The sequence below is a fragment of the Stegodyphus dumicola genome, chromosome 6, assembly GCF_044657685.1.
Source record: "Stegodyphus dumicola isolate Sdum_Otavi_A_Nest chromosome 6, ASM4465768v1".
Lineage (NCBI taxonomy): Eukaryota > Metazoa > Arthropoda > Arachnida > Araneae > Eresidae > Stegodyphus > Stegodyphus dumicola.
Window position 1 is genome coordinate 89,603,209 of NC_140773.1, and position 17,936 is coordinate 89,621,144.

Sequence of the window (17,936 nt, forward strand, 5' to 3'; positions counted from 1 at the left end):
TAACAGTGTGAAGTGGTGATATTGTGTGTGCGCAATACAAAATGAACGCATCATTTTTTTTCTCAAATAGGGGTTTCTTTTCAAATGCATTTCGGTAAAATATTATTTGTGTGTGTAATTGCTGACCCTGTATTATTTGTGTGTGTATCATTACGTAAATTTTTTATGCATTTTTAAAATATTTATTGTTATGGCAAAATATCAATAGTGTATCATCTTGCTACAATATTTGTGTTGATAAGTGTTTATTAATTAAAGTGAAAATTATCTATCAGTACGCCCGACGATATTCCACCAGAGCCACAAATCACACGCGTTGCGGTGAAGCCACCGCCTTTCTGGAAAAATAACCCTTCATTGTGGTTCGCTCAGATCGAAGCACAATTTTCTATCGCTCGCATTAGTGAGGATTCTACAAAATTCAACCACGTAGTTGCAGCAATTGAGTCTGATATTCTGAATTCAGTGCATGACTTAATTCTCAAACCACCTGATTGTGATAAATACTCCAAACTGAAACAGCGGCTCATTGAAATCTATTCAGAAAGTGAATCTTCAAAAATACGTACTTTACCACAAGGACTTGAACTTGGAGATCAGCGACCTTCATACTTGCTGTCACGAATGCGTGATCTGGCAGGAAGCCATTTTAGTGACGACTTGTTGAAGTCACTATGGCTTTCGCGTCTCCCTAATAACATACAAATAATTCTCGCTGCTTCCAATGAAGATCTAACCCGTTTAGCAGCAATGGCTGACAAAATTAATGAACTTGTTACTCCAGCTTATGTCAGTGCTGCTAATGCTGCACCTTCCAGTTCATCCCTCGAACAAAAAGTGGCTGAATTGACCAAAAGAGTATCTGAACTCTCTACAAGTCTTCATGCTTCACGGAGATACAATCGATCAAATCAGGGCCCACGTAATAAATTTCGTGCCCGAAGCAGGAGTCAATCTCGTCATAATACTCGAACGCAGTACAAAGAACCCACAAGTGGCAAATGCTTTTATCATATGAATTTCGGCTCGCAAGTGTGCCCCTCCATGCACTTTTGTACAAGAGGGAAACTAAATGGGCGGTCTTCTGCTGGCCAACAGAATGTCCGCCACATCGACAGAATAGTACTGGCTGATCATTCAACTCAGTTATGTTTTCTAGTAGATACTGGAGCTGACATATCAGTGCTCCCGAGAACTAAAACAAATGCTCACCAACTTAATAAACTTGTACTGTATGCAGCCAATGGTACCCAAATTGCAACCTACGGCACCAAACTATTGACACTTGATTTAAACTTGCGCCGGACTTTCAACTGGCCTTTTATTATTGCGGATGTAACTCAAGCAATTATTGGTGTCGACTTCTTGACACATTTCCACCTTCTAGTGGATGTCAAGAATAATTGCTTAATTGATGCTACAACTCAGCTGGCATCACAGGGCCAAGCTTCTCACGTATCAAACGTACCTACCAACATAAGTGTTTTATCGGGCAGCACACGGTTTCATCGGTTATTAGCAGAATTCCCTGACATTTTAAACCCATCTAAATCAGGGCAGCATACTCATCAGCCAGAAGTGTATCATCACATTGAAACACATGGCCCACCTGTATTTTCCAAGCCTCGTCGTCTTTCTCCAGAGATGCTAAAAGCTGCTTGCAAAGAATTTGAATTCATGCTAGCACAGGGAACCATTCGCCCATCTAAAAGTCCATGGGCCAGTCCACTTCACATGGTTAAAAAGTCTAATGGTGACTGGCGGCCGTATGGAGATTATCGTCGACTTAATGCCGTCACAGTCCCTGACAGATATCCAGTCCCACATATCCAAGACTGTACCCATCTTTTTCATGGAACAAACATATTTTCTACCCTCGATCTTGCCAGAGCATATCATCAGATCCCAGTGCATGCTGAAGATGTGCCTAAGACCGCAGTGACTACACCATTTGGTCTCTTTGAGTACTTATATATGCCATTTGGCCTTCGCAATGCTGGCCAAACATTTCAGCGTTTCATACACCAAGTACTGTCTGGTATCGATTTCTGCATCCCATATTTTGATGATATCCTGGTTGCATCTACAGATGCGGAAGAACATTTTCAACATCTGCGTCAGATTTTCAATCGCCTTAAAGATCATGGATTAAAACTAAATCCATCCAAATGTGTACTTGGTCAACCCTCAGTTTCCTTTCTTGGATGTCTTATCACCCAGAACGGAGTTAAACCTTTACCGGAAAGAGTCAAAGCAATTAACGACCTACCCCAGCCCAAAACCATCTCTGAACTGAAGCGTTTTCTAGCAATGTTAAATTTCTACCGACGCTTTCTGCCAAATGCCGCAAAAACACAAGCCTGCCTACATGAGTTCCTGAAGAATAGCAAAAAAAATGATCAACGAATAATCAACGAGCTGTCCCTTGGACTGAATCTTGATCTGCAGCATTCGTGCAATGCAAACACGATCTGGCAAATGCAGCCACACTTTCTTATCACTCACCTAGTGATCAGCTCTCTATAATGGTAGATGCATCTGACACGGCCATAGGAGCAGTGCTTCAAGCCCATACCACTAAAGGACTTTCCCCAATGGCATTCTTCTCCAGAAAACTTACTACTGCAGAAAGGAAATACAGCACATATGACAGAGAGCTACTTGCTGTGTACTGTGCTGTTAAATACTTCCGGCACAACTTGGAAGGACACGACTTCATCATTTTCACCGATCATCGACCATTAACCTTCGCTTTTAGAAAAAACTCTGACTCATGTTCTCCTCGTCAGCTTCGACATCTGGATTTCATCGCCCAGTTTAGTACAGATATCAGATATGTCTCTGGTACTGATAATTGTGTCGCTGATGCCTTGTCTCGGGTAAACAATATCAACCTCACTACCCCAGATTTCTCTCAAATTGCAAAAGCTCAATTGCATGATGAGGAACTCAAGAACCTAATCTCAAATCCACAAACCTCCCTTCAGTTACAACCGCTGCACATTGATCCAACGCTTAAAATTTACTGTGACATAGAGAACAATAGAATACGTCCCTATATTCCTGTCAATTTTAGACGTGAAGTGTTTAATGCCTTGCACAATTTGGCACATCCTGGAATCCGTGCCACCAAAAAGCTGATCGCAGACAGATTTGTCTGGCCAGCGATGAATCAAGACATCACAGAATGGACTCGTTCATGTATTAGATGTCAACGGTGTAAAGTATCCCGTCACACTCACAGCCCCATTCAACAATTTAACCTTCCAGCAAGACGCTTTGATCATGTGCACTTAGACTTGGTTGGCCCATTGCCTCCTTCAAATGGTTACACTTACCTCCTCACTTGTATTGATCGGTACACAAGATGGCCTGAAGCCATTCCTATTGAAAATATATCCGCTGAAACTGTAGCTCGAGCATTCATCTCCCAGTGGCTTTCAAGATTTGGCATGCCTACCACCATCACTACTGACCAAGGCCGACAATTTCAATGTCACTTGTTCGCATCACTCACCTCTCTTCTTGGCATTCGCCATATTCGCACAACACCATACCATCCATCTGGAAATGGGATGGTGGAACGCTTTCACCGATCTCTCAAACAAGGTCTGAAGTGCCACAGTAGCACACACTGGACAGAAGCCTTACCCCTAGTCTTGCTTGGTCTTCGCGCAGCATTCAAAGAAGACATTGGTAGCACTTGTGCTGAAATGTTATATGGTGCAACCCTCCGTCTGCCAGGTGAATTCTTTCACCCGGAATCTACTCCAGTAATCGACCCTCCAACATTCCTTCAACGTTTACGTGAGACCATGAGCAAGATCTCGCCAACCCCAGCATCTTCGCATAACCAGCCAAGCTATTTTGTACATCCTGCGCTTGAGACATCTTCGCACGTATTCGTGCGCAACGATGCAATTAAGCCAACTTTAACACCTTCATATGACGGTCCATTCAAAGTTGTCAAACGAACACCGAAACATTTCACCATCATCTGCAATGGCAAACAATCAGTGATTGGAATCGATCGTCTCAAACCAGGATTGCAAGATCCAACAACTTCCCCATCAACATCACTCCCGGAAGAAAGCTTACATCCCGTTAAAGAGCAACCTAAAACTACCAGATCTGGAAGAAAGGTTAAATTTAACCCAAAGTACTTATAACGTACCGATGGTACTTGGGGGGGGAGTACTGTGGCGTTCCGACAGATACTTCAACTTCTATTTATGAGATGGCGCCACGTGTAAAATCCAGTTCTTAATTGGAGCAGCAAAGCAACATCTTTACTCACTCAGACTTCTCGTCGGACAAGGTACGCGACGCTAGCACGAACTGTGTTCCGAGCTCTGTGTTGATCTCTGCAATGTAATTTAAATTGTAATTTAGTATTTAATATATTCTTTTGTTATAGGAGATTGTCTACTCTTATTTCCTTTAGTTATATCATGCATTACGCACACACGACCACCAAAAGTGGTGACCTTTTGACTGAGCACGCTACTGACAATGGATTTTCAACGACCCTAAGCCACGTGCATCCAAGGCATTCTGAAGAACTGACTAAAAATAACAACGAATATGGACATTAAACGTATGCTACAACGTACCCCTTCAATTATTTCTAGAAGTATTGATATATATTGCTTGTGTTTTTTTCAAAGTCGTGCATATCATCGCAAGGAGCTTCAGCAAATCATCAATGTGATCTGTTCCGTTCCGCTGACTTCGCCAGTCGTGCAATAATTCTTCGATCATTCAACTTTTGTGACAAATGTGATACAATAGTGATTTTCGCTAAATGTGCTACATCAGTAATTTTTCTGCAACGTGCTACGGCAAAATTCTTCCCCCAGTGTTCGAAAGTAGTGAATTTTTTTCCCATGTGCTACAGGAGTGATTTCCTTTTTCCTTCGAAAGTGCCTTAACAGTGTGAAGTGGTGATATTGTGTGTGCGCAATACAAAATGAACGCATCATTTTTTTTCTCAAATAGGGGTTTCTTTTCAAATGCATTTCGGTAAAATATTATTTGTGTGTGTAATTGCTGACCCTGTATTATTTGTGTGTGTATCATTACGTAAATTTTTTATGCATTTTTAAAATATTTATTGTTATGGCAAAATATCAATAGTGTATCATCTTGCTACAATATTTGTGTTGATAAGTGTTTATTAATTAAAGTGAAAATTATCTATCAGTATGCCCGACGATATTCCACCAGAGCCACAAATCACACGCGTTGCGGTGAAGCCACCGCCTTTCTGGAAAAATAACCCTTCATTGTGGTTCGCTCAGATCGAAGCACAATTTTCTATCGCTCGCATTAGTGAGGATTCTACAAAATTCAACCACGTAGTTGCAGCAATTGAGTCTGATATTCTGAATTCAGTGCATGACTTAATTCTCAAACCACCTGATTGTGATAAATACTCCAAACTGAAACAGCGGCTCATTGAAATCTATTCAGAAAGTGAATCTTCAAAAATACGTACTTTACCACAAGGACTTGAACTTGGAGATCAGCGACCTTCATACTTGCTGTCACGAATGCGTGATCTGGCAGGAAGCCATTTTAGTGACGACTTGTTGAAGTCACTATGGCTTTCGCATCTCCCTAATAACATACAAATAATTCTCGCTGCTTCCAATGAAGATCTAACCCGTTTAGCAGCAATGGCTGACAAAATTAATGAACTTGTTACTCCAGCTTATGTCAGTGCTGCTAATGCTGCACCTTCCAGTTCATCCCTCGAACAAAAAGTGGCTGAATTGACCAAAAGAGTATCTGAACTCTCTACAAGTCTTCATGCTTCACGGAGATACAATCGATCAAATCAGGGCCCACGTAATAAATTTCGTGCCCGAAGCAGGAGTCAATCTCGTCATAATACTCGAACGCAGTACAAAGAACCCACAAGTGGCAAATGCTTTTATCATATGAATTTCGGCTCGCAAGTGTGCCCCTCCATGCACTTTTGTACAAGAGGGAAACTAAATGGGCGGTCTTCTGCTGGCCAACAGAATGTCCGCCACATCGACAGAATAGTACTGGCTGATCGTTCAACTCAGTTATGTTTTCTAGTAGATACGGAGCTGACATATCAGTGCTCCCGAGAACTAAAACAAATGCTCACCAACTTAATAAACTTGTACTGTATGCAGCCAATGGTACCCAAATTGCAACCTACGGCACCAAACTATTGACACTTGATTTAAACTTGCGCCGGACTTTCAACTGGCCTTTTATTATTGCGGATGTAACTCAAGCAATTATTGGTGTCGACTTCTTGACACATTTCCACCTTCTAGTGGATGTCAAGAATAATTGCTTAATTGATGCTACAACTCAGCTGACATCACAGGGCCAAGCTTCTCACGTATCAAACGTACCTACCAACATAAGTGTTTTATCGGGCAGCACACGGTTTCATCGGTTATTAGCAGAATTCCCTGACATTTTAAACCCATCTAAATCAGGGCAGCATACTCATCAGCCAGAAGTGTATCATCACATTGAAACACATGGCCCACCTGTATTTTCCAAGCCTCGTCGTCTTTCTCCAGAGATGCTAAAAGCTGCTTGCAAAGAATTTGAATTCATGCTAGCACAGGGAACCATTCGCCCATCTAAAAGTCCATGGGCCAGTCCACTTCACATGGTTAAAAAGTCTAATGGTGACTGGCGGCCGTGTGGAGATTATCGTCGACTTAATGCCGTCACAGTCCCTGACAGATATCCAGTCTCACATATCCAAGACTACCCATCTTTTTCATGGAACAAACATATTTTCTACCCTCGATCTTGCCAGAGCATATCATCAGATCCCAGTGCATGCTGAAGATGTGCCTAAGACCGCAGTGACTACACCATTTGGTCTCTTTGAGTACTTATATATGCCATTTGGCCTTCGCAATGCTGGCCAAACATTTCAGCGTTTCATACACCAAGTACTGTCTGGTATCGATTTCTGCATCCCATATTTTGATGATATCCTGGTTGCATCTACAGATGCGGAAGAACATTTTCAACATCTGCGTCAGATTTTCAATCGCCTTAAAGATCATGGATTAAAACTAAATCCATCCAAATGTGTACTTGGTCAACCCTCAGTTTCCTTTCTTGGATGTCTTATCACCCAGAACGGAGTTAAACCTTTACCGGAAAGAGTCAAAGCAATTAACGACCTACCCCAGCCCAAAACCATCTCTGAACTGAAGCGTTTTCTAGCAATGTTAAATTTCTACCGACGCTTTCTGCCAAATGCCGCAAAAACACAAGCCTGCCTACATGAGTTCCTGAAGAATAGCAAAAAAAATGATCAACGAATAATCAACGAGCTGTCCCTTGGACTGAATCTTGATCTGCAGCATTCGTGCAATGCAAACACGATCTGGCAAATGCAGCCACACTTTCTTATCACTCACCTAGTGATCAGCTCTCTATAATGGTAGATGCATCTGACACGGCCATAGGAGCAGTGCTTCAAGCCCATACCACTAAAGGACTTTCCCCAATGGCATTCTTCTCCAGAAAACTTACTACTGCAGAAAGGAAATACAGCACATATGACAGAGAGCTACTTGCTGTGTACTGTGCTGTTAAATACTTCCGGCACAACTTGGAAGGACACGACTTCATCATTTTCACCGATCATCGACCATTAACCTTCGCTTTTAGAAAAAACTCTGACTCATGTTCTCCTCGTCAGCTTCGACATCTGGATTTCATCGCCCAGTTTAGTACAGATATCAGATATGTCTCTGGTACTGATAATTGTGTCGCTGATGCCTTGTCTCGGGTAAACAATATCAACCTCACTACCCCAGATTTCTCTCAAATTGCAAAAGCTCAATTGCATGATGAGGAACTCAAGAACTTAATCTCAAATCCACAAACCTCCCTTCAGTTACAACCGCTGCACATTGATCCAACGCTTAAAATTTACTGTGACATAGAGAACAATAGAATACGTCCCTATATTCCTGTCAATTTTAGACGTGAAGTGTTTAATGCCTTGCACAATTTGGCACATCCTGGAATCCGTGCCACCAAAAAGCTGATCGCAGACAGATTTGTCTGGCCAGCGATGAATCAAGACATCACAGAATGGACTCGTTCATGTATTAGATGTCAACGGTGTAAAGTATCCCGTCACACTCACAGCCCCATTCAACAATTTAACCTTCCAGCAAGACGCTTTGATCATGTGCACTTAGACTTGGTTGGCCCATTGCCTCCTTCAAATGGTTACACTTACCTCCTCACTTGTATTGATCGGTACACAAGATGGCCTGAAGCCATTCCTATTGAAAATATATCCGCTGAAACTGTAGCTCGAGCATTCATCTCCCAGTGGCTTTCAAGATTTGGCATGCCTACCACCATCACTACTGACCAAGGCCGACAATTTCAATGTCACTTGTTCGCATCACTCACCTCTCTTCTTGGCATTCGCCATATTCGCACAACACCATACCATCCATCTGGAAATGGGATGGTGGAACGCTTTCACCGATCTCTCAAACAAGGTCTGAAGTGCCACAGTAGCACACACTGGACAGAAGCCTTACCCCTAGTCTTGCTTGGTCTTCGCGCAGCATTCAAAGAAGACATTGGTAGCACTTGTGCTGAAATGTTATATGGTGCAACCCTCCGTCTGCCAGGTGAATTCTTTCACCCGGAATCTACTCCAGTAATCGACCCTCCAACATTCCTTCAACGTTTACGTGAGACCATGAGCAAGATCTCGCCAACCCCAGCATCTTCGCATAACCAGCCAAGCTATTTTGTACATCCTGCGCTTGAGACATCTTCGCACGTATTCGTGCGCAACGATGCAATTAAGCCAACTTTAACACCTTCATATGATGGCCCATTCAAAGTTGTCAAACGAACACCGAAACATTTCACCATCATCTGCAATGGCAAACAATCAGTGATTGGAATCGATCGTCTCAAACCAGGATTGCAAGATCCAACAACTTCCCCATCAACATCACTCCCGGAAGAAAGCTTACATCCCGTTAAAGAGCAACCTAAAACTACCAGATCTGGAAGAAAGGTTAAATTTAACCCAAAGTACTTATAACGTACCGATGGTACTTGGGGGGGGGAGTACTGTGGCGTTCCGACAGATACTTCAACTTCTATTCATGAGATGGCGCCACGTGTAAAATCCAGTTCTTAATTGGAGCAGCAAAGCAACATCTTTACTCACTCAGACTTCTCGTCGGACAAGGTACGCGACGCTAGCACGAACTGTGTTCCGAGCTCTGTGTTGATCTCTGCAATGTAATTTAAATTGTAATTTAGTATTTAATATATTCTTTTGTTATAGGAGATTGTCTACTCTTATTTCCTTTAGTTATATCATGCATTAAGCACACACGACCACCAAATAGATATTATGTGGTATACCAGCATCTTTTAAAATTTTTAAGATAGATGGCCACCAAGCATTGTCAAAAGCTCCTTTGAAATCCAGGAAAATAAGAAGTGTAGTATACTTCATTTTCTTTGCACACTGGAAGATATTACAAAGGCGAATAATGGCGTCTTCAGCGGACTTCCGAGGAGTAAATCCGAACTGAGAATCATTATAAAAGCATTTTTGTCTCAAATACCAATTTATTGTGTTAATGAAGAGAGTTTCAAGACATTTTCCCAAAGTAGGCAAAAGACTAATGCATCTAATATTATCAAGATAAGGGGTTCTCGTATCTAACGTTTTAGGAATCAAAACAACCCGAGCTCTCTTCCATTGTGCTGGAAAAACTGCTAATTGTAAACAAAGGTTGAAAAGTTTGTGTAGAAATGTGCTATCCACCGCATGAAAGTGCTGTATCATTTCATTAGAAAGAGAGTCAAGCCCAGGTGATTTGTTCTTCTTGAGATTTTTAATAACACTGTTAACTTCTGAAGTAGAGAACAGACAGTCCATAAAAGAAATATAAGGTCCATCAGACTCAGTGCGCATAGTTCTATGAGAATTTTTATCATCACGCGCATAATCTCTTGTTAAATTCTTTGTCATTATAGCAACAATTGTATCACTCAAACTCGAAGTAACACTGCCATCCGGGAGTTTAATTCCCGAAATCTCAATCCTTTTCGCAAAATTGGTCTTGACCCCATACTTATATATAGATTTCCAGACATTGTGAACAGTAATAGTTGATAGAAAATTTCTCCACGACTCAAGCTTAGCATTAGCTAATTTAGCCTTGTACTTATGCCGCAATTCGAAATATTTAATTTTATAAATATTTTTAAGAAGACAGTTTCTTTCTCTCTGGAATCTACGCCTAGCAGCATTTACATGCTTTCTATAACAATCAATTTCCTTAGACCACCAAGGAACCCCATTCTTCTTACTTTTCTTCATCGGAATTGAAAGTAAAGCACAATTAAAAACAACGGTAGAAAGTCTGTTTACAACATTTTCTAATGCAATACAATCAGAGCAACTGTTAAGAAGGATATTCAAGTTACACAATTCTCTCTTACAAAGTTCAGTAAATAAAAACCAGTTCGCTCTTTTTAAATTAAAAGTACACAAATTAGAAGATATAATCGGACGGCATAAAACAAGTTCAAAGATAATCATTTTATGGTCAGAAAGAGAATCTTCCTCAGAGATATCCCAACCTTGAACGTATGGCAGCAGTCCTAAGCTAAAAAGCGTAAGGTCAATATAACTCGAGCCTTGCGTTGAACAGAAAGCAGGTCCGCGATTTTCATTAAGTAGAAACAAATGATTCGCACTAATAAAATCACTAAGTTTCGTTCCCCTAGCATCAGTAATAGGACTATGCCAAATCGCTGATTTGCTATTCGAATCCATACCACATAAAAAATTGCATGGTTTCTTCATCGTTAAAATTTGTGAAATTTTTAATAGTTCTATGTCAATATTAGTTTGGGGCTCGAAATAAGCGGAACAAATAGTCAAGTCAGATCCATTAATTTTTATATCTAAAACAACAGTATTATAAACTATATGATTTAAGTCCAAAAAAGGAGAAAGATTCTGGTTGTGAACAATAACAGCAGACTTGACAACTTCTGCTTCGGAATCATAGTAAACTTTATATTTTATTGGAAAGCCAGGAAGAACACCTTTATAAAAGTGCGGCTCCTGAATCAGTGCGACATCAGTGTCATTTGCCTCCATATATAAAATAAGTTGCTGAGTAGCAAGTTTTGATTTGTGCAAATTTATTTGTACAAAAGAAACAGACAAATTGTCGGACTTACCCATAATAAATTTTTGAAGCTGCAAGATTCATCATAAATGTATGGCTGGGGCAAGTTCCAGAAAATGGCTTATGATTTACATCAACTTTCTTAGTTGCATTTTTCGTCTTTTTATTAAATCTTATGCAATTAATACACACTTGCACTTCTTTTTTATCACATTCTGAACTCTTATGCTCACCAGAGCAGCAATAACAAGCCAAGGGATTTCTGCAATCAAGACTTCTGTGGTAGCCTAAACATTTAAAACATCTATTTAAAACAACAAAATCTTCAGCTTTACACATATTCCACATCACTTTAATACGCCCAAAATTTAAAATACGCTTGCGCACAGAAGGATGCACCTCAATAACCACGCTTCTCTCACGTTGAAACTTTTTTAAAGTAAAGCGAACTTTAACGTCTTTCCAAGTCTCTTCACTCACGGTAATTTCAGGATTTTGTTCTTCAATAATTTTTAACAGTTCATCATTACTAATGCTGTTTGGCACATTTTTAAGTAAAACTGTAGGATATTTTCGTCTTGGAATAGAGGGATTCAAAATAGATGAGTCTTCCTGCAAAGCAGTAAACAGTTTTTCTTTATCATATCCCGAAGCACATTTCACCATTACTTTATTGTTATGAACTGTTCGAATATTGCTATTCCAATTTTATGTTTCCGAGGGTTGATTTCAGCTTTAAGAAGCTTTTTAATTTCATCAGATGTACAGTTTTGGGCACTCACAAAAACACGGCAATCTGAATCAGTCTGATTTGTCCCAACAGATGGCGCCACAGCATTAGCATACGATTTCGTTTGCATGACTGAATTCAATAAGCTTTCTTTACAAGCTTCACGAAAATTTACAGATTTAACATGCTCAACATACCTAGTAATCAAACTTTTAATCTCACCCAAAGCCTTCTTCGCATCATCACGAATCTGCGGATTCATATTGCATTTCGATACGATGGCCGATTCCACCTTTTGAAGCTCATTGTCCAGAGCTGCATAGAACTCGTCACCATCACAATCCGCCATGTTGGCGTTCCTCATCTTTGTTCTGCAGTTAAGCCTAAATTTGTTTTCAAAAGTTTTGAATCTAAATCAAATGTGCCATGGTTAAGTGACACATAAAATATTTTGGAATATATATCAAAGGATGTGATAAGATAAAATTCTCTTACGAACAAATGTACACATGCACATAATTAGTAAATATGAGAAGCTATATCTATTAAATATACAAAATACCATCGAACTCAATGGGATAGTGTTACCTTAACGTAAACATTTCTGGTTTGAAATAGGTTTGATGTATAATTTAAAAATATAACTTCAGCAAACATAGCAACATAGTAAAATTCAAAATTCGGCAAATTCAAAATTGGAAAAATATTTTTTTTTTCGAACTTCATTTAGTACTTAAAATCAATAAGTTTTACACATATAAACTGAATTTGCAGATAGTTGCAGTCACATCTAATAACATTTCTCTAGTTCTACATTGATTTTTATAAATAACTGTGACGATTAAGAAAAAAAAGAAAATGAATACTGAGGTGGATGTGGTATTTAAAGGAATATAAGTCTTTTTATACCATTTATTATCGTCAGACAGTTCCAAAACTTTTTCTCAGTATAGTAAGAGTTTTAAAACATCTATTTTATCAAAAATTAGAAAATAGGTAATTTCATCGGTTTCGGGGTACCAAGTCCCTTTAAAATATACTTTATGAAGTCGGCTTTCTTTCCTCTGAAAATAATGAATTAGTAGCCCAGATTAAATGAAAAGGTAGTATTAAACAAATATGTTACCGATATATTACTCATATACAACAGAAGTCTTTGTAGTGCTATATTCTCTGATTTATTTGCTTCACTCAAACCATTACAAAACCTTTGGCGGAATAGTTAACTGAATACTGATAATTCACTTTAGATTCGATTCCAAGCTAACGGACAAGATGCATCGGCGTTTTCAAGGTTTCACCCATGCATATGGTGAATGCTAACAATGTCTCTTCTAAGAAAAAGTCTGTTGTAATGAAGGTTTTTAAAGAAATCTCACCATTTTGATAGAACAACGAACTTTATTAGTCAAATCCTTTATTACTTTATTAGTCAAATAACTGAAAAACATTTTAAGCGCATGCATCTTCAAACACGGATATTTTATGCGCAAGGTTTCATTATGTTTTCTTACTGGATATTATGTTGCTAGCGTAGCAACTCAAGAACGTTACCCTGGCTATCTCAGAGAAAGTATTCTTTCCCTGAGACAGACAGTGCTCGCGTGCTTTGTGTTCGGAAAAAAAAAAAAAAAAAAAAAAGAACAGCTATTAGAGAAAAAAACAATTATTATTATTATTAAAAACAATTATTAATGGAGTGTGATAATAGACATGAGTCATATATTTTAGATTTTTCTTTATAACTGTAGTTTTCTTTCTTTTAAATTTCTGTAATAAATGAGCAAAATTTTTAATTTCGTTTTGTCTCGTCATTTACCCAAATAGCAAATCGTATCAGAAAGAGGATGTCATATTGGCAACACTTCCGTGAAGAGAGATATTTCTGTCACACCTTGAAAGCCTGAAAACTGTTTGTATCAAATAACAAAGCGAAGGGCGTTAAATGTTCATTCTAAGATAAAACTTTCTTATCACGTTAATGTAAAAGCTAAATTTTCAGCGATAAGCCGCTTAAGGCGTTTTGAAACCTGAGGAAACATGTCTCAAGTTAAAGCCACAATTACATTATTCGCGTTTCTGTGTTTTTTTGCAGGTAAGTCGCTTTCGTTTTTCTAAATGTTTTTATTGAGTTTTGAATAAAGAACTCTAAATTCCTTTTCCTAACGATAACTGATTAATATTTGAATAATTGCCGAGCTGTATATTCCCTTCCATATGTTGTACCCAAAAAATGTATTTTCAGAATATTGTTTGAAATTTACTGTGTTTTCGCATGCATATTCTTTTGTTTATTTTAATAATATGTTTTATTTAAGACTAGTAATATATGCATCGAAATAATTAAAGCATGATGTATTTTTTGGAATAAATAAATGAAAAAAAAAAAAAACTACACTAATTTTAATTTAATCTAAAGTAAAATATTTTATTGAGTGCATTACATGTATAAACAGAAAATAAATAAAAGTTTTCAGAGATTTTCTTTAAATTATAACTTTTTTTTTCTTTCGTAAATAAAACAAAACTGTGCTTAACTGAGTTCTCTTAGCTGGAACTCCACCGAAGTAATGAAGATAAAAGGTTCGAAAGGAATTTTGAATCAAGATATTTCAAATTTTTTTTAAACAATTTTTTAATATTTTCATTTTTCAGAAATAAATATGTAGTTTATGATGAAAACAAGTGATCTCAATATTACAGTGTCTTGTAATTTATATTTTTGCTAAATAATGCAATACATTAAGAGACAATAGCACGCCGAATAAGTACTAATTCAGAAGTCAAACAACAAAAATCAGCGTTAATTTTCAAAATTTTCACAGGACTAGTTTCGATGGTTTTACCGAACCACCATCCTCAGCTGCAAAACCGCAAATGAACGAAATAAGAAATAATGATTAGATAAGATAAGAAAGCCTGGGCAAGAATAAGAAAGTGGCGCCATCTGTTGGTGAAACCAGAACTAAAGACTAATTTCTTTAAAGGCCAAAGGCAAAGATGGATTGGAATTAGGATCGTTAACAGGAACAGAAAGATTTTGCCTCTAGAAAATCCAGTTCTCCAATGGAAGATGTTTTTTGAATAATTTTGGAAGCAGAAAAATTGAAAGTGTGAAAAGAAAAATTGAAAATTTTCAGACCAACAATGCTGAACAACAGAAGACTTCTGTGTTTCCTTTTTTCTAAGATATGCCTCATGTTCCTTAACGCGAAATTTTAAGGCTCTCTTAGTTTGGCCAATGTAAATTAAACCACACTGGAAAGGAATCCTATAAATACCCCAAGAATTCATATCCGGAATGGGGTCCTTGAGTATGGAACTCGGAATTTTATTGATGGGAGAGTCCTTGAGTATGGAACTTGGAATTTTATTGATGGGAGAATAGGAATCCCATTCCGGATATGAATTCTTGGGGTATTTATAGGATTCCTTGCCAGTGTGGTTTAATTTACATTGGCCAAACTAAGAGAGCCTTAAAATTTCGCGTCAAGGAACATGAGGCATATGTTAGAAAAAAGGAAACACAGAAGTCTACTGTTGCTCAGCATTGTTGGTCTGAAAATCCCACTTTCAATTTTTCTGCTGCCAAAATTATTCAAAAAACATCTTCCACTATAGAACTGGATTTTCGAGAGGCAAAATCTTTCTGTTCTTGTTAACGATCCTAATTCCAATCCATCTTTGCCTTTGTCCTTTAAAGAAATTATGTTTTAGTTCTGGTTTCACCAATAGATGGCACCACTTGCTTATTCTTGTCCAGGCTTTCTTATCTTATCTAATCATTATTTCCTATCTCGTTCATTTGCGGTTTTGCAGCTGAGGATGGTGGTTCGGTAAAACCATCGAAACTAGTCCTGTGAAAATTTTGAAAATTAACGCTGATTTTTGTTGTTTGACTTCTGAATTAATGCAATACATATTTATTTCTATCTTTATGCTCGAAAATCACTCTTGGGTTACCTTAAAATTTATTATTCGATTTGTAGTCAGTTCGGATAAACCAGGTTCTGCTTTTGTTGTTTAGATGTGGTCAAACAATAGCGTTTGGCTAAGTGATATAATAGATATCATTTTATTTTACGAATTCATTTTGATTGATTACTTGTGAAATAACTGAAAACAATTATGAAGAGAATATTCTGTAATGAAAATATAAAGATTTTAGTCAAGTATTTTATCTTGGCAACAGTATTATTTGCTGTGCAAAAATATAGATGCTATTTTGAATTATTTAAATACAGTTACTTTAAAGCGGTATTAAATGAATCTTAAAAAGAAAGTTTTAAAATCTTGAACTCTCAATATTTATATATATATGGATCTACTTACCTAAAAAGGTACTTTTCCGTTTCGCCGGCGAAAATCTCGCCAAGCAGAATTTATTGGCGAAAACACACATATACACAATATAAAAAATTTTGACAAATGTTAGTTCTAAGAATTTTTTATTTTGAAAGTATAAACATTTTAATGTCGTTTTAAATTTTGTAAAAAAGCCAATAAATAAAGACAATAAATTTGTAAAAGGACATTAATTTAAGAATTTACTATGCTTTCGTGGTGCAACATCCTGATTCGCCGGTTCATATCACGTGACCCCAAGTAATCTCACCTCACGTAAACTAAGCTACAAAAATCTAATTCTCTCAGTAATTATCTATATTAATTTTAAGTTAAATCTTAATTTGGAATACAAGTTTAAATGCAAGAATTATTTCAATTCTTATGAATAGCTTACTCAATTATGTAAAATCGCAGCGCTTTACTTCGCTAGTGCATTCTCATCAGAATGGATGAATTTAACCCTTGACTTTGCCTTTTCTGTATTTTCGTCATTGGTGAGCAGTGTGATTGCATCCTAATTCACTTAATAACCGCCTCCGAATGGCATAAAATTGAACTATCTGGTAAAAATTCTATGTAATTGTATGCCAGTATTTAAAGAAACAATCAATCTGATAAGAAATGGATGAGACTTCTTTTGAAAATGAGGAGTGAAAGTTTACAAGCGAGGATATTTCGTTTGGCTTCGATTGTACCATTACTGGCGACTTTATCGCTTGCGCCGGCAAAACGGAAAAGTACCCCTAAAAATGTATAATAGTAAAAAAAGCTGTTAATATTCTATAGATAACCAAAAAAATTAGGGAAAACTTAGTTTCTAATTGCCAGTAATGAACTTTCCGGCGAATTTTACCAGTGCCAAGCCAATCTTCTGAAGAAATTTTTTAATTTCATGAAACCTGAAAAACACTACTGCATCGCCAAATATTGTCGAATTATATATTTTAAACTTCCTATTCAGATCGATTAGGAAATTATGTTTTATATTATTTAGTACTTCTAAATAAGCAGGAGTACTTTCAGTTTCTTGTGTATTGCTTTTTTCCAATAATTTCGATGATTTATCGTAACCGCTTAATCAGTTTCCCAATTAAATTGGAATCAGCGCTTATTTGAACTCCAACTGGAATTGAAAAAAGGTATAGTTAATTCTACATCTTAAAAACTATTTTTTGTTTCCATGGCGGGCGCAAACCGTCCACAGATGTTGGCCACTACTAAGGCCAGAAGCGGTGGTCACCTATTATGGAGGTACCTAAGTAGGTGGACCACCTTTGCCTCCTATAAGGGTAAGGGCTTCTCCGTAATTCGAAACCGGGCCCTTTGGTATCGCAACTTGCTTCCCTAATCACTCTATCGTCTGAGCGGCTCTTAAAGGCTATAAAATTAACCGCTAAATTTCTGGAGATGTAACAAAAATATAAAAAAAATACTTCCTGAAAGCAAACTTCCTCTCAAGATTCATTGCGAAAAATCTAAAAAAATATAAAATTTGTTTTTAATGTTATTCAAAAGATTTTTTTTTTTTTTTTTTTTGTTTGTATAAAAGTACTTTTTCAGACATTTCAAACATAAAATGTAGGAATGATTTCATTACTCTTAATTCGGTATTTTTTCATTTAATTATCATTGTTTCTATTCATTAAAAA

At 37.5% G+C, this 17,936-nt stretch overlaps 1 protein-coding gene across 1 annotated transcript in view; it reads left to right on the forward strand.

Annotated features, from left to right (window-relative positions):
* Positions 1-13,877: 13,877 nt before the first annotated feature.
* The window catches only part of LOC118195230 (uncharacterized), a 33,605-nt gene continuing 29,546 nt past the window's right edge, over positions 13,878-17,936 (forward strand). The window contains exon 1 of the mRNA XM_085818660.1: positions 13,878-14,035. Within this exon, the coding sequence (XP_085674786.1) occupies positions 13,981-14,035 (55 nt within the window). The 5' untranslated portion in view covers positions 13,878-13,980. The remainder of the gene's footprint in view (positions 14,036-17,936) is intronic.